The sequence below is a fragment of the Thalassophryne amazonica genome, chromosome 18 (assembly GCF_902500255.1).
Source record: "Thalassophryne amazonica chromosome 18, fThaAma1.1, whole genome shotgun sequence".
In the NCBI taxonomy this organism is placed as follows: Eukaryota; Metazoa; Chordata; class Actinopteri; order Batrachoidiformes; family Batrachoididae; genus Thalassophryne; species Thalassophryne amazonica.
In genome coordinates, this window is record NC_047120.1 from 64831627 (window position 1) to 64853698 (window position 22072).

The following is a 22072-nucleotide window of genomic DNA, read 5'->3' on the forward strand; positions in this document are numbered from 1 at the left end:
ACTGCAGAAAACTACAACACAACGGCACAAAAGCACACAGCAACACAATCACACACTGCACAACACGAACAAACCTCTGCGCACACTGTACCACAAGCCATACACTGCAGTACAACAAAACACCAACACAACAAATCACTGCAATAACCAAACACGGCAACACAACAAACATTACAGGCAGTGCAATACAACAAAACACTTTACAGACTGCACACACTGCAACACATCAACATAACAGACTGTTGCATACACTGCAACACAATAAAACACTACCTGCACTGCAGTACAACAAATCACTGCAAAACAAAACACTGTACAGACTGCACAGACTGCAACACATCAACATAACAGACTGTTGCATACACTGCAACACAATAAAACACTACCTGCACTGCAGTACAACAAATCACTGCAAAACAAAACACTGTACAGACTTCACACACTGCAACACATCAACATAACAGACTGTTGCATACACTGCAACACAATAAAACACTACCTGCACTGCAGTACAACAAATCACTGCAAAACAACAAAACACTGTACAGACTGCACACACTGCAACACATCAACATAACAGACTGTTGCATACACTGCAACACAATAAAACACTACCTGCACTGCAGTACAACAAATCACTGCAAACCAACAAAACACTGTACAGACTGCACACACTGCAACACATCAACATAACAGACTGTTGCATACACTGCAACACAATAAAACACTACCTGCACTGCAGTACAACAAATCACTGCAAAACAAAACACTGTACAGACTGCACACACTGCAACACATCAACATAACAGACTGTTGCATACACTGCAACACAATAAAACACTACCTGCACTGCAGTACAACAAATCACTGCAAAACAAAACACTGTACAGACTGCACACTGCAACACATCAACATAACAGACTGTTGCATACACTGCAACACAATAAAACACTACCTGCACTGCAGTACAACAAATCACTGCAACACAACACTGTACAGACTGCACACACTACAACACATCAACATAACACTGACTGTTGCATACACTGCAACACAATAAAACACTACCTGCACTGCAGTACAACAAATCACTGCAACACAACAAAACACTGTACAGACTGCACACACTGCAACACATCAACATAACACTGACTGTTGCATATACTGCAACACAATAAAACACTACCTGCACTGCAGTACAACAAATCACTGCAACACATCAACACACTGACTGTTGCATACACTGCAACACAAGAAAATACTACAAACTTTTGTCTCACATTTCAGAATGTACATATAAATTAACCATCTGCAACAGACCTACAAATGATTTTTCATTCATGATTAATGTTTTTTCATTGTTCGCTGGATTACTGTAATCAGTTTATTTGTTCAGCATATTTAGAAACTAGATGAGCACTCTGCCCACCAAGGGGATGGCATTGAGCTTTGAGACGTCATAAAATAAGATTGTCAAAGAGAGATAATGGAAAGAAACGCAAGTTAATGATGAAAGGAGTGTTTCTGAGCCAGACTAGACAGGTGACATAACTAGTTACATACTGGGTCATATTGTACAAACATCTGGTTGTATGTTACTTTTGCAGGATGATTGTGCTTGTAGGAAGTAAACTTAAAATGTCACATTTTAGAGTTATGTGACATGTGACGCCCTGACCGCTGCACAATCAACAAACATGCTTGGAGCAAGACCCTCTTTTATGGCAAAGTTATGCCTATGAAAGCAGAGGGGAGCTGCGCCAGATGACACAATTACTAATAAAATAAAATAAATGCATTAAGACATTTTAAAATGTTTTCCTGATGCTGTTTACACAAAAATTTTATGTTTGAATTTTTTGAGAATAAGCAGCAAATATTTCTATAACAGAATCTGGCGTCAGTTGCAACAATTACCTTTTTTATAGCATCTATTGATGCTGATACCTGTGCCCGTCACACGGGAGGGGGTTTAAATAAAACATAAATTTGGTGATTTTTAAATAGTCTGTGTACCATTTTTGTATGTGGTGGTGTTGGCTTAGCAATACAACCCAGTAACAGCAGCCCAAACCCAAATCCTCTTCCCACACTGCTGATTCCTTGCCTGTAGATTTGCTTGTAAAATTTAAAGGCATGTTGCTTAATTAATGACATTTTGTGAATTTCTTCTTCCCAGTCAACATCCTCCATTTTATGCAAGATTCAGAATGTTTTAATAAAACATCCTCTTCGGCCTTGTTCTTCCAGTTTGGTCAAATCCAACAATTGCAGAAACAGTCAAGAATGAAGGAAACAAAGATGTGGACAAACTGATTTTGTGATGGGAAGTTGGAAAAAACCTAAATCAAACCTTTCCATTGTCCTGTAAGATCCTTGATGGACACGGGATGAAACGGATTACAACACAGTGATGGAAGGAACAAATCTCCCTCTCTCTCTCACACACACATCTAAAACATTTAAATTCTTCAGACCCACTTTTTTCTCTCTACAACAGGTAAGAATTTCCTGTAAATTGTTTTAAAGAATAAAATACATTTAAAAAAATTCATACAACCATTCAAACAAAGAGTTCAATTAAAACATGATTTAAAAAAAAAAATACAACTGTACATCAAAGAGTTGAGTGGAATATAAAAGCTTACTAGCACATTGCCCGTGGGGATCCACAGGTAGCTGACATTTTTCAAGGGTGATAGCAAATTATGTAAAGTTTCTTTAATGATTTTAACTGAAAGTGCTGGAAATTAAAATGAGAAAGTTTTGTGAATAATTGTATTTATTATTTGGCACATTTAGTTAATGTCATGTTTTACAACTGGCAAGGTTGATATATTTCCTTTGTTCAGAGCTTATCTGGTTACTGGGGACTGATTAGTGGTGATATCAACATCCATTGTTCACTGTTGTCACCTGATATCCCTAGTTTCTCCAATAATATTAGCCCTATCAGCTTTCCGTTTTGACAGCGTTCATCCTTAACCCAAAATAAATAAGCATACAAACGGCAAATGTCAGCTCTCCCAGTTTCTCTGTGATCGAAGTCACACAACCAAACATACACACACAGGCCACGTGGCTTTTAATATATAGAAAGATGGAATAAACTTTAGTTTAGTGCAATCTGTTACATCTGTCCAACACTTCCTTCTGTCCATACATTTTAATATATATATGTAAACAGTTTTAAATTCCAAAACTTAACAACTGAAAGGTGATGCTGAGGCTTTTAAAGCTTAATATATATATATACATACACACACAAGAAAACATAATTATAAAAAGCAAATGTGATGAGGACCTGATGGGTCACAAACCAGCAGGGTTCTGGTCTCAGAGACCCACAGCACAGTGTTTATCAGGAGGAATCCTGCGTTATGTTTTGAAACGTGTAACATGGAAACAACATGTTCGTTCAAAAAGCTGCATCGGTTACAACGGAAGTGCAGAAAGAATTGATCCTGTAACGAACAGTAAAAGGATGCATCTGGAGGAAGAGACGGCAAAGGTGCCAAGGCTTCACTGCTTTCTCACCAAAACAGAGGAGTGGATGCTAGAAAAAAAACAACAACAGGCTTATTTACCACCTAAAACTACAAAATTTTACAATAGAACTTTTTTAAAGCCTATACATTTTTACTTATTCATGGGTATGGCAGCACTTTATGATTTTAAAAGTTTTCAGTACTGTATCTTGTGACAAATATTGTCTCGTACTTTTGGTCTCAGAGCAGCTCATCATCGATGATGTCATCAACGCTTCCTGAGATCGAAGCAACTTCTGCTCAAGAGAAAAAAGTCAGTTAGTGTTTAGAAGAAAATGCTGCATGTTAAACAACTCACACAGAACTGCAGAGCTCACATTATTATAATACAATTTTTAAATGGAATAAGGCAGAAAAACAGGGGATAACGTTCCCTTCTCTTTCCCAAGGTTGATGCAAATTCATAGTTTTTAAAAATAAATGACATGAAGATACAAAGTGGAAGACACCCAGAGACAACCGCCGCTATTTTGTGTGCTGACCAGCAGAGGTCATCAGACCTTTATGATGTCACAATGCAAAAAATGTTGACGCAAACATTTTTGCAAAAACCCACACTTTTGACATGCACCACCACCAGTGAGACACAGCAGCACAGTCACAACAGTCATCCTTAAGACTAATCAGAGATAATAAATCCTGCAAAATCCACAGCTGAAGTCCTTGATCCATTAGAAATTCAAAAATCAGAGTTTTTAGGGGTATCAAATGATGTTAATTTTCACCATGTCATTAAACTCACCTGATAAGCTGATACAGGACATACTGAGCTCAGACGAGGCACCAATCACACTGTCCTGCAATGGACACAAAAGAAGAAATTAGAATTTCTCTCATGACACAGAACAGGATAAGAGGAAGAGAACGGTTTTATTTCTGAACCACCGCAATAACACGGACCCTAACACGAAGTTTGATGGACATTTTCGGTAATCCTGCTACAGACAGACAAACAGAAGTGACAGAATCAGTTCTCAGGAAATTTAAGTTTAGAATAAGGTTGAAAAACTTTAGCATTTACACACACACACACATACACGGAAAGAGGAGCAGAGGAATTCGCCACGGAGCCGCTAATGGCGCGGGACAAAAACACCTCTGTGTTGGTCTCACAGGACATGTAACATGCCCAGCTCTTGCACCATTCGGAAGATTCAGACGGCTTTCGGTGGCTTTTCAGTCGTGTGACTATCCGAGAAATTGTGGACGAGCTGGACATGCCACAACGTCCTGTGAGGCTTCATCATGGCGTTCCTTTTGTCCCGCGCCATTAGCGGCTCCATCCCGACGCGCAAATTCCTCCGCACGTCTTTTCATGACAAAAACTCCTGTAACAGTGCAATGTGCCGAAAAAGTGGTACGTCCACCTCTTCAGCCATTTCTGTAGTAGTCAGACGACGTTCCGGATCAACACAGCATTCAGTTTGGAAATGATCTGGTCATTTCAGCCTGTCGATCGCCGCTCGGAGCGCGGTGCGCCCTCCGCCATTGTGCGCCGTCTTTAAACCGGTTTTAACACTCCTTAATCTGTGTGATCCCCATAGAATCGTCCCTGAAAGCCGTCTGAATCTTCCGAATGGTTTCCACCTGGCTGTCTCTCACCGTTTCTGTAAAACTTTGATGCAGCAAAGCTCCAAATCGTTCAGAGTTTCCTCACAATAAAAATCCGACGAGGGGGGTGGACCACTGCTCACTCAAAGCGTGCTCACAGGCGAATGACGCAACCGACAGGCGTGAAAAAACTCACGCATGCGCACGAAGGTTCAAGCTTGGCTGATGCAAGCGCACATGATTCAAATCCATATAGTTTTTGCAAAAAATAAAACGGTCGGTTAGTTTTCTAACAGACCTCGTATACACCAATATCTCATCTATCAGTGTCCAGTGATTGTATTCATTATTTATACAGCTTGATGGACATAAGACATAGTGAGAGCACATTGCTTCATTCATGTCATTTTATGACTGTACGTCTGTGACCATGGGTCATCTACAGAGGAACAGATGGTTCATACTTGTATCATCTGTTTCAATAAAATGGTGTTTTTTTTTTTTTTTTTTATCTCAAAGACTTTGCCAAGGGAATTTATTAAATTAAAAGTTGCTCAGTCACTCACCAGCATCTTCTGCAGACCTCCAAGATTGTCCCCCTCAGTCTTTCCATTCAGCACTTCATGGAAAGTCACTGCATGACCGAGTCTGATGAGCTCCTCGCCCACATCCACTGTCTAAAACACAGTTTGAACATACAGCAGCTTGAGGAACACTAAGGAAGACTGCAGTGATAAGTGATGAAATGACCTCTGGCTGACCTTGCCCTCGCTGTGGTCGTAGAGTTTGACATTAGGCCATGAGGAGTTCTCAGAGTGAGAATAGCTGCATAATTTGGCCTGCAGGGGTCTCCAGGACGCACAGTGGACCAGGCGTTCAAAATCGTCCAGGGCTGCCTCAGTCCACACCTCTCCTATAGAGAGCGAGCGACATGTTCAAATCCAAATAATGATAAAACTTCACATTTAAAACCAAACAGGCTTTGACATCAAGCACTTTGACTGAATTTTTACTTGTTCTGTAGGGTAGGGTGGGATGGAGGGTGGGACTTGACCTAGAGTGGGATTTTCCACATAACATTTTACATTTTCCTTAATTAAATTTTATTTAAAATAATCAAATTCTTAATTCATATGGACAAAACGTAGGAGGTCTCTTTATCAATCCAAATTATGACTAGTGCACGTCCATAGGGATTTTGCTATGTGGCATCCAACCTGTACTATCATAGTACATGTGCTATACATAATTTGACCAGTAGGTGTCAGTAGTTCCTAAGAGCTGTTACAGTAAACGAGTCTTCACGAAGTGTCACTACTCTGTTCTTCATTGCATTTTTTAAAATTTATTATTATTATTTATTATTTTTATTATTATTTTGTTAATTTGAAATACTCTGCTAAATTCCATGTTCTGAGCGCACACTTCATCATCCTTTTTTCTGCTGGAGGAACATCCTGAAGAAAGTGGAACACAAACTGGTATTGTGTTAACATGTAAACATGATAAGTACTAGAGCACCGTGCTCAGAGTGCAAACCTCCGCCAACACGTTTCCAATTCTACAACTTTTTCAAAAAGTCCTGTTAGAAGTTGCTTTTCATAAGCTAAATTATAATACAAAATATACAATGTTAATATCATAACTGCTAAATCCGCAATACATATCTGCAACAAAGCCCGACCGATATGGATTTTTTGAGGCCGGTAATGATATTTGGATAAAAAAAAAAAATGCAGATATTCGATAAATCGGCCGATTTACTGATAGCTGATAAATCAGCCGATATATATATATTTTTTTTTAAATGAATAAAATGTTCTTTTTTGGTCCCTTAACAAAAAAGGTATGAGCTAAAAGCTTAAGCTTTGTCCTCATATTGATTAACTTTATAACAGAGAAGAATTTTCAAGTTCAAAAACTGAATTGGAGCAGTTAAGTGGCTATTCAAACAGGTCGACTAGTAAGATATCACTCCTGAAAACGATCTTTGCCATATCACGTGAGGTAAATCTGCCCTATGATTGTATTTTGGAAAACCATGTGATGGAGAACCAATTCCGATTGGACACTCACATTGCGCACGTCATCACACATCTTCTATGAGGAGTACCAAGATGGCCGACGGTGGTGTGAAAGTCTGCGCAAGTAACGTTTCAGCAAAAAAAAAAAAAAAAAAAGTGTAAGTTTCTATCTCATGTCATTAAAACGTTATTTACAATGTAGTAAAGCTTGGTCCCAGCCGTCGTCAGCCCCAGAGGGTTTAATGGCCAACAGCAGTAATTCCCAGAACCCTTCCGGACGACCAGTGAATCTGAATGTTTCAACCTCTTAGCAGTAAACGAAAGTTTTTCATGCTACAAATAAGATCTACACAACGTGGGCGTAATAAAAAGCCTGACCGACGCAATGAAGCACATCTGACACATTACTACATAAACTGAGTTAATCAAACTGAGTTGAACTGAAACGGGAGAAATGTGGGGTGAATATAATCGCAAAGTTATTACAAACAACATCCTTATAAACTTACTTGTATGCTTTTGTCAGCCGATCAGTGCAGTGTGACAGCGAATTACGGGGGCCGGGGATGAACACATTTAAGCAGGGGTGTAAGCAGCTCTAAGTTGAATGGAGTCAGAGCTCCATCTACTGGACAAATGGTGCAAGGACATTTTACATTGCCAAAACAAACATTATTTCAGTAACTGTTCTGTTTATGAGAAATTCTCAGCGTTCCATCGGCAAAATTTTGGCCGATAGTGAGTACTTTGAAAAGGGCTTTTATATATATACATATACACATACATACATATACACATACATACACACACATATACACATACATACACACACATATACACATACATACACACACGAGGTCTATTAGAAAAGAAACCGACAGTTTTATAATAAAAAAAAACCAAAAAAAAAAAAACTATATGGATTTGAATCACGTGCGATTACACCAGACATGCTTGAACCCTCGTGCGCATGCGTGAGTTTTTTCACACGTCGGTGACGTCATTCGCCTGTGGGCAGACTTTGAGTGAGCACTGGTCCAGCCCTCTCGGCTGAAATCCTTTGAGACGCTGCTGGAGACGGCGCGCGTTGCTTCATCAAAATCTTTTCAGGGCCTGTGAGAGATATCCAAGTGGACACTATTCGAGAAATTCTGCTGGTTTTCGTTGAAAAATTTAACAGCTGATGAGAGGTTGAGGAGTTTCTTTCGCTTTAAGGACAGCTCACAAAGCGGATCGGCGCGGCGCGGTCGGAGGTGGCGTCCGTCTGGCTGTTTCGAGCTGAAAACTTCCTAATTTAAGGCTCTGTTCACCCAGGACGTCGTCAGAGAAGTCGGCATGAGGAGTTTATGCGGACATTCCACTGTTAAAGGAGATTTTATAATGAAAGAACGTGCGGGCAAATTCGCCGAGTTGGTTCCATGACGACGACGCAAATCCGTCTGCGCCGCGACAGGAAAAACACCTCTGTGTTGAAAAAAAAAAATATATATACACACATATATACACACATACATATACACAAACACACACACACGAAGTCTGTTAGAAAAGTATCCAACCTTATATTTTTTAAAAAACCATAAGGATTTGAATCATGTGTGATTGCGTCAGAGAAGCTTGAACCCTCGTGCGCATGCGTGAGTTTTTTCATGCCTGTCGGTTGCGTCATTCTCCTGTGAGCAGGCTTTGAGTGAGGTGTGGTCCACCCCTCTCGTCTATTTTTTATTGTGAATAAATGTCTGAACGATTTGGAGCTTTGCTGCATCAATTTTTTTTCCACAAACTGTGAGAGACCTCCAGGTGGACACCGTTCGACAAATTAATATGGCTTTCAGGGACGATTTTATGGTGATTAAACAGATTATGGGGTGTTACTGCCGCTTTAAGGACGGCCCACAACTGCTGAGAGCGCAGCGAGCTCCCAGCCCCCATCGACAGGCTTTCCAGTTGTGTGAATATCCGATTGTGATTGTGCATGAGCTAGACATGCCAGAACATGTCCCGTGAGGCTTCATCACGGCATTGCTTTGCACCGAGCGGCTGCACCGCGACGCGCGGAACTCCTCCGCACGTCTGTCTTAATGTGCTGGAAAAGTGCTGATGTCCACGTCTTTTCACAATTCCTGTGCTAGTCAGATGACATACCGGATCAAGACAGCGTCCAGTTTAAAAATGAACGGCACATTTCACTGTTACAGGAGTTTTTGTCATGGAAAGAGAAGCTGCTCCACCGCGCGTCTGAGTTGGACAAGTCTGAGTCAGTCTCCCGGCTGGATATGCGGTCCAGTTCTGCCTGCACATCGCTCAGGCCCAGTTTCGACCCTGACTTGCGTACGGTTCCTGGAGTGTTGTTACCTCCACCTGGCATTCCAGGTCCTCCCGTCCCTGCCTTCTTCGTCAGCAGACTGTTAAAGAAATTGGCCAACACCCCCTCACTGGTCTGACCAGACTGTGGCACTGAATTGGCTACATTGGCCGCGGCGGAGCAATTACTCGTTCTGGGAGAATTGCTTGGGTCTCTGGTGGTGGTGTCCACTGGCCGGCCCGTTGTCACAGCGGGCTGTTTGGCGAGCAACGACTGCAGTTTGACCAGAAATATTTGATCATCTTCAGCCTGAATCTCTTTTTCATGTACAATCTTTCTGACTGGCGGTTTAACTATTACATCCTCAAAGCCGTCTTCTGCTTTAATTGTCTGGAAGTTCTCGTGAAGGATGCCGATTTTCTTCTCATTGTCCCAACCTGATGGAATGAAGACAGCGTCTCTTTCCACAACTTGTGCAGGGAAGTGGAAAGGGAAACCATAAAGTCTGTGGACCAGATATTTATAAAGTACATCCAGATTCTTCATCTCCTTCACCGATGTGTAAACCAAAGAAGCTCCATACTGCAGGCAGAAACGTCTATATATATATATATATATATATATATATATATATATATATATATATATATAGTCACTAATGAGAGTGACTGAGGCACTTTTGATTGAGATATAATGCAAAATGTACATCAAATGGGCTTTTCAATAACAAGCTCAAATGTCCACAAAATACACAATCCAGATCAGATCCCTTTCAAACTTTGTCAGGTGATAGTGAGTGTCAGTCTGCACCTCACTTTCAAATATGAGAGTGATTTGGGCACATTTGATTAAGATATAATGTAAAATATACATTAAACTTACTTTTTTCAGCCGATAAAGGATACCATCCTACATAATGCTCTCAAATATGAAAGAAATTCAATCTTTTTGACAGTTATGAATTTATGAAAATTCGTTCAGTGTTAAAGGATAGGGACTATTCCAATTTTCCAAGATTTTTCCTGACTTTGACATTGAAAATTTAATCTGTTCTTGCCCATCAGGATATGAATCTTCATAAAAAAAAAAAAAAAAAAAACAGGCTACAGGCTGTTCACAATCAAACAAACAGGGGTGATAACATAACAATAGCATTGTTTCTACGGCCGAGCTCGAGGTTATCGAGACCAAGAAAATAATTTGTCTACTTTCAACTAAAAAAAAATGGTCTGAACAGCTTTTGTACTTCTCCAAGATAAGACAAGAGTTAGTATCAAAACCAGCAAACCCCAGCCCCCAAAAATATAAATAAATAATTTAAAGTCAAACATTCACACCATATTTTTTGTTTTTTACCTTTTGGTCTCACTCCTGCCAAGTTGCATTCAATTGCTTGGAAAGGCAAACTGAGAAAATCACTCCTGAAAGAGAAAAGCAGTAACAGTTAAGACCGTATCCACATCATTTAGAGTGCAATGAGTAGATGCAGAACACCAAGTTTAGACCCTACTCATGAACTAGGTGGAACCATGAAGTCTGCTCATGTCACGCACTAATCTGAGTTACTTGACAGCGAGTATAACTCCTGTCAAGACTTTCAGGTTGTCTCAGGTTCACCGTGTGAACCGTGTTTGTGTTTATTACCTAATGAGCGTTTTAACAAAAGAAGAGGATGCAGCAGATTCTAACAGCATAAGGATCAGGCTGCTTACCTCATATGGCAGAGGCCGTCCCTGGGCAGCTCTGCATTGTCCCCAAAGTCCACATAGTAAAGGTCCACAAGCCCAGAACCCAGGACTCCAAGTACCCTGGCTCGGTTCCATGTGCCATGATTTTGGTACGGAGCAGCCACTATGTCCCCGACCACGATCGCCTCCACCCTGTGCTCCTGAAGTCCACAAAGGTTCCAAAATTTAAGGGAAAGGAAAGACAGCATGCAGACATTTGATCATGATGTGGCATACTGTGTTTTTGTTTAACTGAAATCCAAATCATATTTACCACTCCAGGGTAGACTGGAACAGGCTTTGTGTGATATGACCCATTTAATTAGCCTGAGCTGTACTTTATTAAACTTTCATATAATATTAAATATTAATGCTTAGAGACGTTTTGGTGCAGAATAAGCAAGGTCCTGCTTGGTGTATTATAGGTGTGGACTTAACGCAAAATAGATTCAAGAGTTATTAAAAATTTTCTTTTTTTAATGCCACTTGGAATGAAATTTAAGACCAAGTTAATTGTAATGTTAGATGAAAACGAATAAAATCTTATTTCTCATGTTTTGGCATTTTTAAGATCTTTGACAGACTGATTTGACATTTTAATACCAATTAAGGCCTTATTTTGTTATTAATTCAATGCCTTTTAAGACATTTTAAGAATCTGCGGGAACCCTGATAATAGTGCAGCAGATAAACAATCATGTAAATGGTGATACAAGCACCAAAGTTGGCACAAATACTCCTTAGATATTACTCTTTTGAACAAACCGACTGGCCATTTGAATTTTCAATAGGCAGCCAGGTAGGGGTCAATTGAAGAATTACACAGGGGTCAAGATTAAAAATGCTCAAATCATTTTGAAAACTACACCACATTGTTTGTCTGATCGTAAAGATTCCAAAAAGGTATAGTTTGGACTATCTATGACTGAATGATCAGGAGTTATGGGGTAAAAACAGCAAAAATGGTGACAAAGGTGGTTTCAGTTTGTACAGGGGTCAAAAGTTAAAGTTCCTTCAATTTTGGTAAAAAGTGATGCAAATTATTGGTTGAGCTAACAGGATTAATAAATGGAATACTTCTGATTGTGCTGAATGTTTGGTCTCCAAAGTAAAGGTCAAACAAGTTCAACGTTCTATGACATGTGACATATGTTACCCCGTAACATGATAACTAAGCGTGATACATGGTCCAAACTATTCCTTTTGAAAACCCTGTTAACTCAACTAATAATTTGCATCATGTTTTACCAAAATTGGAGCAACTTTAACTTTTGACCCCTGTACAAACTGAAACTGACCTTTGTCACCATTTTTTACGATCAGACAAATAATGTGGTGTAGTTTTCAAAATGACTGGAGCATTTTTAATTTTGACCGCTGTGTAATTCTTCAATCGACCCCTACCTGGCCGCCTATTGAAAATTCAAATGGTCAGTCAGTTTGTTCAAAAGAGTGATGTCTAAGGAGTATTTGTGCCAACTTTTGTGCTTGTATCACCATTTGAATGATTTTGCTCTAAATATGCTCTTAGCTGCTGCACTATAAGAAATCACGCTGCGCAGCGTCTCACAGTGAGGTTTCCATTGTTGTAAAAGCGAGTCATCTCCTCAGTTAGCTTGTCCAGTTGGAGGGAGCGAACGCCCAGGATCTGAATCCAGAAGTGGTTCGGGTTCGCCGATGCAGAAACATAAACCTCAAGATGTTCATCGGGCTGGAAGCTCAGATCTGGGCTGGGAACTGGCCAACACACAAAGAAGATGAGACAAACACGAACGAGGAATGGCAAACGTTTAGAGAGGATGTGAACTTACTTTCAAACTTGGACACTTCAGACAGTGAGTCTGTAGACACACTCTCGTCATCCTCTTTATTCTCTGAGTGACTGATTTTCAGCTCTGTGCTGAAGCATTTTTCCGGTTGTCCCGTGATCCCGTTTGCGTTGATTAGCTCCATTTTTGCAGCTTGGGGAAAGTTGTTGTTTAACCCCAAGAAGGACTGGGTCTCCACGCTGTCCAGATTCTGGTTCTCGGGGTTGTAGCCGCGTCGTTTCTGACGTAACACAGATGACTGCAAGAGTTTTGTCCTCACCATCATGTCCTCTTTGACCGTTTGGAGAATTTGTTCCTGTAAACATAAAACTCAGTGCGTTTAAAACAGCTCAGTATTAAAGAGTCGATACAGGTGAGCCCCGTTAACTTACGCGACTTGGGGTCCACAAAACCAGACTGCGAATTATCTGATACCGTAAGTTAATTAAGTTGACCAAAAAAAAAAAAAAAACTACTTAAAATCAGCCTACTTTGCCATATTATAATAATTTCGACCATTTCAAGCATGATTCCTTCCTGGATGGTGATAATTTCTTCATCCAGAGTGGGTTTGGGTTCTTTTTCTTCCTCCTCAGGCTGCTGCAGGTCGGCCATGAAGGGTTTGTCAGTGCGGAAGATCTTGGATGATCATTTCTTCATTTGGAGTGGGTTTGGAATCTTTTTTCCCCCTTGTCAGCGATGAGAGCTTTGTCAATGTGGAAGATTACTGATGATTCAAAGTTTTTGGATGCAACGCTGCCGGTTCAGACTGGCCTGGAATTTAGACACACGGACGCCACACATGTGCATGTGCTTGCGTGGTGTCCGCGTGTATAAATTCCGGCCCAATCTGAGCCAGCAGTAAGGATCTAAAGAGTGGCATCCAAAAACTTCAAATCGTCATTTTTTAGTCCATTAAGGGCAACTTGCTTTTGGTCCAAGCAAACTGACTGAGCTCATAGGAAATTCACTCGGGAAAGTACTGTTCGGTTTGTGTGGGAAGAAGACAAGTTTTCCCAAAGGGGTTCAATTTTGATAAGGAGTTTTGGGAATGTTTGTCAAGTTGACTAGGATAACCATGTTTCAAAAGGAAACATAAGATGTCCTGATACACTTTTTTGATGTTCTTTTAGTTTGGAATAATCTCCTTTTCCTACCTGACCATCACTCATAAATGTCCTTAGTCTGGAGGTCTACAAATCCATGGTTCCACCCAGTTTCAGCTTTTCTTTGTTGGTGTCACAATTTACTCCTTTGGTGAACCACAAAAGTTATGACTGAGACCGTACAAAGCGAAAGAAGACCACCTGCAGTATCTCCACTATGTTCTTGGTGTCTGCCATTTCTTGCAGTTAAAAACTGGATCATCACTCCTCTCAAGTCAGACATTAGCGCGATACCATGACCACTTAACACGCTCACCAACGGGACACAATGCCGTGCCCTATCCCGTCAGGTTGTCTAGTATTATGTCAGATTTAGGCATTACAGGTAGAAAAGTCACATGTTCTGACATGGTTCCTATTCAGAAACAGATTTTCCTCAAACCTTTGCCAAATACATACATGAGATCAAGCCATTAATCTGAGAAAGCAGACTGTCTCACCTTTGCTTGTCTCACTCCGTGTCGAGTTCCTGTGATTGTCACAGGACCCTTTGCCTCCAGATCTTGTTGCCTGTGTTTGGGACAAACAACTTTGGCCCCTGTGGTTCTGCTGATCTGTTTCAAATTCTCTCCTCCACGTCCTGTAACACACAGGCACACAAAAACCACACTATGAGGACAATAAAATGAGAATCCAAGTCTCTGCTCTGATGAATACAAAGCAGCCGTCTGACACTGGAATCCTTAAAGAGTAAATTCACATTTTATAACTCTTACGATCGGTTGGAGAAATTTTAGTTTATGGACAAATGAATAAGAGTTTTTGGGGCAACCATCCCAGGAACGACAAAAACCAAGCGTACATTCAAAATAGCAACAAAATAACACTGGTGACCTATTTTGTAATAGTCATGTTCATGGGATGACAAAGTCTGAAAAAATTTGGACGGGTCAGTGTATTTATTTTTCTCCCCAATATACCAGTTTATATTAAGACTACGTGGGTCTTGGAAGATAATTCGGGTCAGTTCCTTAATGCGTACCCAGCAAATGCTAGTGTTCCTTCAGAAATGTAATAACATTTCCATTAATATATGTTGTAAATGCATTAACATGGCAATTTTTTAATTTTTAAGAAACAGTTTGAGGTCATTTGGAGGTCTACTACCAGTGCCCTATTTTAATATTCATGCATTTCCTTCTTCGCAATTTGTGGAAAAAGACATTTCTCTCAACATAATCACCAAAAACGAGGCGAGTACACAGTTTTAATATAACCAAGGTCAGAACAAAGGGAACCTGTCCTTTAAGTTCCTGGTTGTTAATGGAAGTATTGAACTCACCTCAATGATTCCAATGTTAATCTTTTCCACAACTGTAAGTTGTGCTTGTCAGGAGAAATTCCACCCTTTTGGCAAGCTCAAGAACCGTAAAACTCCCAAAGCCTAAACTTTTATACACCAATACTAGAAGGTTAAAGATTTTCATGCAAAAAAAAAAAAAAAAAATCATGCAATTTTGACATTTATAAATGCCTTTATCTTTTTCAAGTTGGAAATATACCGGAAGCCCTGAAATGCTCAATCACTCACTAGGTGGTGACAAAAGTTGCTCAAATGTGTGGCAAGGTCTCAACAATTTATTAATTTGGGAAGTTAACTTTTGGTGAAAGTATGATGTGCTGACAGCAAAAATCATGTTACAGTTGTGTCCTTTGCTATTATGTGGAACTTACTTGTTTTAACAGATGAGACAAAATTTTAAGGAAAATATAGAATTTTAATTAATTCTGTTAGCTCAATATTGTGTCCAATATTCCACTTCTGTGACAACAAAAAGTTGACTTAAAAAGCATCGCTAAACATGAAAACAATTAAACAGGAAGAATTACAGAATGATTAAATGCAATTACCAAGACTGCAAAATTCAGAACTAAATTGAGAAAAACTCTTGACTTTAAATGGAAACCAATTTTTCTGTTGTGTCTGCAGAATTCAGCATAATTTTCTACTGTGAAATAAATATAATAGGTTCTGCATTGGTGCTGATGGGGCACCTACCTATGATACGTCCAAATGCAGTTTGTGGAACCTCCAGAACCTCAGTGATGGGTTCACAGTCTGTGAGCAGGTTCTGCAGGACACAGCCTGCCAAAAGAACCTGTTCTTTAGTACCTTGCAGTGTGAAACAGACAGCAGTCTTCTCTGCTGGCTCCCCTGGTTCTGACGAGACCCGAACCTGAGCTCCAGACTTCTTTGACACCTGCAAACAATGAGGAAAACCATGGATATACAGCCTCGGTGAACAAATAACTGTTAGACACACCTAACTTCCAACTCCTGCAGTCCCTTCACTGCCCATGTATCATTGCTGGTCTTATAAACATGACCTTTAACCCTTACTATTTTTCAGTCATACAAGACTTCTAATCCAAGTCACCTCCAGCACATGCTTCCAAACCTGATCTAGCATGCACTTTAACATCTCCGAGCAGATGCAGAGTAGTCAATGACCTACTCACCAACTCCAAAAACATGGGCTGGTTCCTGGATACATTCCTATAAGCTTCCACAGGTACGTTCATCTTGGAAACCTCAATGTCTGGAGCTTGACCTGTTAGAGAGAAAATATTAATGTGTATTGAAAGATGTATAGGAGCAAAAAGTTAACAAGGCATCTAAATTGGTCATTGTTCAATGAATAGCGGGGTTAGAAGGACATCCAGACTGGAATATTTGGGGATATGCAACCTGAATTCTAATCCAATTACATTTTTTTTCCGCAAATCTGATTTAGCGGGGCTGCATAGCAAAACAATTGTGCATTCTTAGATAAAAGCATCAAATTTGGCACACATATTCTAAATTAACTGTTTGTTTTCAGATATGGAGCCATCCTGAAGCTGACCTCTAATGAGCTACAAGGGTCAATAAAAAAATGACACAAAGGTCAAAATTTTAAAATGCTCCAATCATGTTGAAAACTACACCACATTATTTGTCTGATCATAACAATTCCAAAAAGGTATAGTTTGGACTATCTATGACTGAATGTTCTGGAGTTATGAGGTAAAAACAGCAAAAATGGTGACAAAGGTCAGTTTCAGTTTGTACAGGGGTCAAAACTTAAAGTGGCTCCAACTTTTGTAAAAAAAAAAAGAGGCAAATTATTGGTTGAGTTAATAGCATTTTAAAAAGCAATAGTTTGCACCGTCATGCTTAGTTATCATGTTATGGGGTAACATATGTCACGTCATAAAATCCAATGGACGTCGAACTTGTTTGACCATTACTTTGGAGACCAAGCACTCAACACAATCAAAACTCTTCCATTTTTTAATCCTTTTAGTTCAACCAATAATTTGCATGACAGGGTTATTCCCTAAATCATTTCCAGACCTTTTGATCTACTGACTTAATCAAATCATGAACAACTTGTGTGAAGCGCCTTGTTTTGATTTGGTGCTATATCAATGAAATAAATTGAATGAAGGAATATCACCCGCCAGGGCCCGGTTTCATAAAGCGGTCTAATCTTTTAGTCTACTAAACTTACTTAGTCGACTATGTTTAGTCGCCCAACATTAGCCGTCTTACAAAGGTTGATGTTTTTTTACGGGCATAGCAGCCTTCTGAGTGCCGTTGCCAAGAAATGCCTCCAATGTGCTAGAGTTCTGTTTACTTCCAGGTTGGTTGCAACTGCAACGTGTGTTAGACTCCCACCCGCTCCAGCAAAACACTGAGAATTTATGCCCACACAATAATAGAGAAGCAATGATTTTGTGTGTTCTCCCCTCCCGCAGAAAAAACACATCATTTAGGGTATTAATAAAGAGATTCATGGGGTTGTTTTATTTCCCTGGTCTATATGTCTTTTTATGCACTGATCAGAAATAGCTCATATTTTGTTGTTTTCATTTAGTTTAAAAATGGTTTCATATGTGTGCCATATATGGGTACGCAGTGTTGCTACAGTAACTCTCGCTGCAGCTGTGTCTGTCTCTGTATGTGCACCTGTTGTTGTCCGCTCATAAGTGCCAAACTAAAATCCCTCACAATTCGGCACAAGGTCGACTTGGAGATGTGGATGGTGTTGCCAATAACCTGCTGACATTTTGTTGACTAAAATAAGATTAGCCTCCTCTGTAGCAGGCTAAAAACATTAGTCGGGTAATGTGAAACGTTAGCCGACTAAGCGCTCTGTGCAATGGCTAACTTCAAAAGATTAATCGACTCTTTAGTTTAGTCAACTAAACGAGATTAGATTGCTCTATGAAAACAAGCCCAGGTCATGCAACAACTCCACAGACAAATGCTTATTTACTTGCTATAATTTCTCAGTTCAGATGATTTGGATGTAATTAGTCTCACTTGAAAACTCAGTCAGTCAATGTTCAAGCTCATAGTTATTCTAGGACTTCAACTGAAACAGCTAAAATAAAACATTTTAAAAAGTGGATGTTCAAATATTTGTGGATGTATCTGTGTATACATGTGCAGATTATTTTAAAAAGTTATCATTTAAATGCATATATCCAGAGTAAAAACTGTCAAAATGTACTCCACAGTGTCAGAGACTAACTGTTGTTGGCACTGCTGATGTGACGGTAGACGATGTAACCGACGGTGGCGCCGACAGACAGCCCAGCAGCCAGAGCCACCATTTTGGCTGAGTTGGTGCTGCTCCTGTAGCTCTGCTTCAGTAAATCCATGGCACAGCGTGCACACAGTGGAATACTGCACCTAAACACCGAAACCATGCACTAAAATTCTCACAGTGAAAATATTAAACACTGAGCTGAGATTTGGTCAATTAAAACAGTCATCAATGTAACAAACTGATTAACTGGAAATGAAAAGTTGCTGTTGATGTGTGAAATTATAAACATCTTCAAGATCAGGAAAAAGAACTTGGACAAAAGAATAAAACTTTATTGCTATAGCATAATGCTAACTGGTGCATAAATCATAACAGTAATCTATATAGCTTTAATTACACAAAGGTAAACTAAAACATGTCAATATAATAATATAGGTAGAACATAACAGCATAAAAATGACAAGACTAAAAATAACATACCATAAAACCATGGGCTTTGCTTGAAAGACTTATGGTGAAATTAAAACGACGTCAAATTAAGGTGAAATTAAAAAGACTCTCAGAGGGTGATTTCTTTCAGTAAAAGTCATGTTGTTATTTAGGAAAAGGATGTCATATAACAGTGCGGAGCGAGGTCCGAAACACATAGCCAGCGAAGACAAGATGCCTCCTACAGGGGTCTGGGGGCATGCTCTTCCAGAAAAATTTTAAATATTGAAGCAAATTTGGGGCTCTCTGGTGCAATTTTGGCATGAAAAAGCAGTTAGTTATTTTAAAAAAATTGAGTAAACAGATTTTTTAAAATATATTTATCACAAACTTGACTTCGTGCAGAATTACAGTAGTAAAACTACACTCAGATTAACACTGAATGAACAATGTTTTAGTTTTTAAAAATACCTCTATTCTCATTATTAATAATACATGAAAAAAAGTATTTAAAATTTCTTCAAAAGCAGATCTTTAGTCCAAGCTAGCAGGGGAAGAAGGAAGTTTATGTAGAAATTGCCATCTGATTGGCTGGTAAGAAGGGTATATCATATACGCCATCCACCAGAAACGCACATATTTGAAACAAAGGAGAGGAAAATATGTTTTTAAGATTTCTTTTAAGCAGCAGTGACCATGAAAGTGATTGATAACAGATGCTAGCTGTTATTGCTGTGTCAGCACTGATCTTATTTAACAAAGCAAGACTAACGCTCACTGTTCACAAGCTGTGTGAATAAAACAGACTCCGGTTAGTTGCTGTGTTGTGCGCTAGCCAATGGGAGCTTACTGTCAAACCCTTTTGTTGCAGAAAATTACTCACTGACTTCTCGATTAGACCATCAAAAAACTGGTTGATGGATCTCAAGACAACATAGATTAGAGGGCGCCAAGTAGCAGTAACAGAGTGAAGGTAATGAACAGGGCGGCCACAGTTAACAGCAGGCCACAGCGCCCTCTTGTGGATCGGTAAGGCGAACCCTGTACCCGAAGTAAAAGATAAACGGGTTCATTAGAAACATGCACAACTTTGTTTCATGCTATTCAGGTCGAAATTCAATGCAAATTTCAGGAATATTTTGACAGAAAAGACCATTCTCCAGACATTAATATGAAAGTTATTTAAAATATGCATAATTTTGGATATTACATTGCATAAAGCACTAATACACAGACATTACTGCAGTTTTTAAGCGTTTTTATAAATCCCATCTCATTGAGTCAACACACAAACCGCAAGTTGTCTGAAACGAATCTCCCTTTAACAAATCAGCAATTTTATTTTGTATCTTTTGGGAAAACGCTAAAGTTAACGGCACATCACACATAAGACAAGTTTGGAATCTATGAGCAATTTAAATTCATTCGGCGTATAAATGGGCCTCGAAAAGCACGTTGTCATTAAAACCATGAAAACTGATGATCAATTAACTGGGTCAGGCTGCATGATTCACCTTATGCTAGTCCACGCCGTGAACTATGAAATTATATGCAACAGCTGCACAATTCGTGAAATATAAGAAACCCGAATTGACAAGTGGCTCGTATGGAATTAACCTGTAGTTATTCTAATTTTATAGCAAGGAGCAAAATGCGCAGAGAAAGAAAAAACTTTAAATATTTAAGTATTTTAAATTAAGTTTAGTGTGACGTCGAGCCACGCTAAACATGCGGCAGTGGCTAGTTAACCCGGACTTTTTCTACTATCGGAAACACTAACTGTTGACAATTACTTTTCCGACAAAAATTATGTTTTCAAAACAAAGTGTTGAGCAGGTGTCAACTTAAAACAGAACATCTCATTTTCTCTTCGTGATGTCAAATGACCGCAAACGTGCTTCCTCCTCCAAAGCTAACGCTAAGGTAGGTAGCTGCTGGTAGAAAAGGTCAACAAAGTGCTCACTGAAGCCAATAAATATTAAATTATTTACGTTATCATTGATATCAAATTCATTAATGAAACACAAAGAGTAAAAATTAGAACGTAACACAAACCTCCGCTTGTTTTCAAACCGACTCCGGCTTCACAAACTGTCAAGCTAGCCGAAAAAGCTGCGGAGAAACCGGATATGACTTCAATCAATCAATCAATCAATCAATCAAGATCTTTATTGTCATTATGCAGGCATAACGAAATTTTGCACACAATTATGTGGAAAAATGAAATACAATCAATTAAATACAATCAAATTTTAGTTTTAGTTTGCTGTAAATGACATAGCACATTAATTTTTAAAAATATTTGACATGTCATCCTGGCAACATTAAAAAAATGTTTTTAGAAACTCTAGACTTGGTTATTGAGTTATTGATTTTATTTATTTCAAAACAGTTATCCACGGTACATTTAAAATATGCTTAAAAAAATAACTGGAAAGATAAAACTACAATAAAAGTAAAATGAATAAAAAATATTTGCACAATGAACAAATTGCCAATGACAAGGAGCGCAAATACAGTTTGATTCATTTTTTTCGGCTTTCAACTGTACATTTTAGGCGCTTTTTATTTAAAATGGTAAATGGACTGCATTTATATAGGTTTTCCATCTGCATCAGACGCTCAAACCGCTTTACAATTATGCCTCACATTCACCCCGATGTCACCTGCCATACAAGGTGTTCACTACACACCGGGAGCAATAGGGCATTAAAGGCCTTGCCCAAGGGCCCTTAGTGATTTTCCAGTCAGGCGGGGATTTGAACCCATGATCTTCTGGACTCAAGCCCAACACCTTAACCACTAGACCATCACCTCCCCTATTTATCACCCTGAAACTAGATCAAGCATTTAATTGAATAAAATTCTGACAGATAATAAAAATAAAGTGTGTTTTGATTGTTCTTTGCAAATTTTAGAATGGCTGCAGTATTTACATTTTCAAAACATTTAAAATTTACAGCAATACAGAACGGC

The 22072-nt window shown here is 39.2% G+C and overlaps 2 protein-coding genes across 4 annotated transcripts; both read right to left on the minus strand.

The window, feature by feature from the left end:
* Positions 1 to 3068: 3068 nt before the first annotated feature.
* tdrkh (tudor and KH domain containing) lies at positions 3069 to 21236 on the minus strand. Of its 3 annotated transcripts, none has more exons than XM_034193886.1 (14): positions 21152 to 21236; positions 18650 to 18810; positions 16590 to 16681; positions 16129 to 16330; positions 14570 to 14709; positions 12967 to 13279; positions 12726 to 12892; positions 11141 to 11316; positions 10785 to 10849; positions 5861 to 6012; positions 5666 to 5776; positions 4291 to 4345; positions 3721 to 3784; positions 3069 to 3556 (listed from the first exon to the last, which is right to left on the minus strand). In XM_034193886.1, the coding sequence occupies exons 2-13, from the start codon at positions 18777 to 18779 to the stop codon at positions 3729 to 3731; spliced, it is 1659 nt and encodes a 552-aa protein (XP_034049777.1). In that variant the 5' UTR covers positions 18780 to 18810; positions 21152 to 21236; the 3' UTR covers positions 3069 to 3556; positions 3721 to 3728. The 3 variants fall into 3 exon arrangements, with proteins under 3 accessions (XP_034049777.1, XP_034049776.1, XP_034049775.1); XM_034193885.1 differs by lacking the exon at positions 21152 to 21236 and having other exon boundaries at positions 12967 to 13025; positions 13059 to 13279; positions 18650 to 19607; XM_034193884.1 differs by lacking the exon at positions 21152 to 21236 and having other exon boundaries at positions 18650 to 19609.
* Positions 6529 to 10025, minus strand: LOC117531538 (cytoplasmic dynein 1 light intermediate chain 1-like; the record flags this gene model as incomplete). Its single annotated transcript, XM_034194657.1, has 2 exons — positions 6529 to 6556; positions 9355 to 10025. Coding segments are annotated over 2 exons (699 nt in total), but the record flags the coding sequence as incomplete, so codon positions are not given.
* Positions 21237 to 22072: the final 836 nt, after the last annotated feature.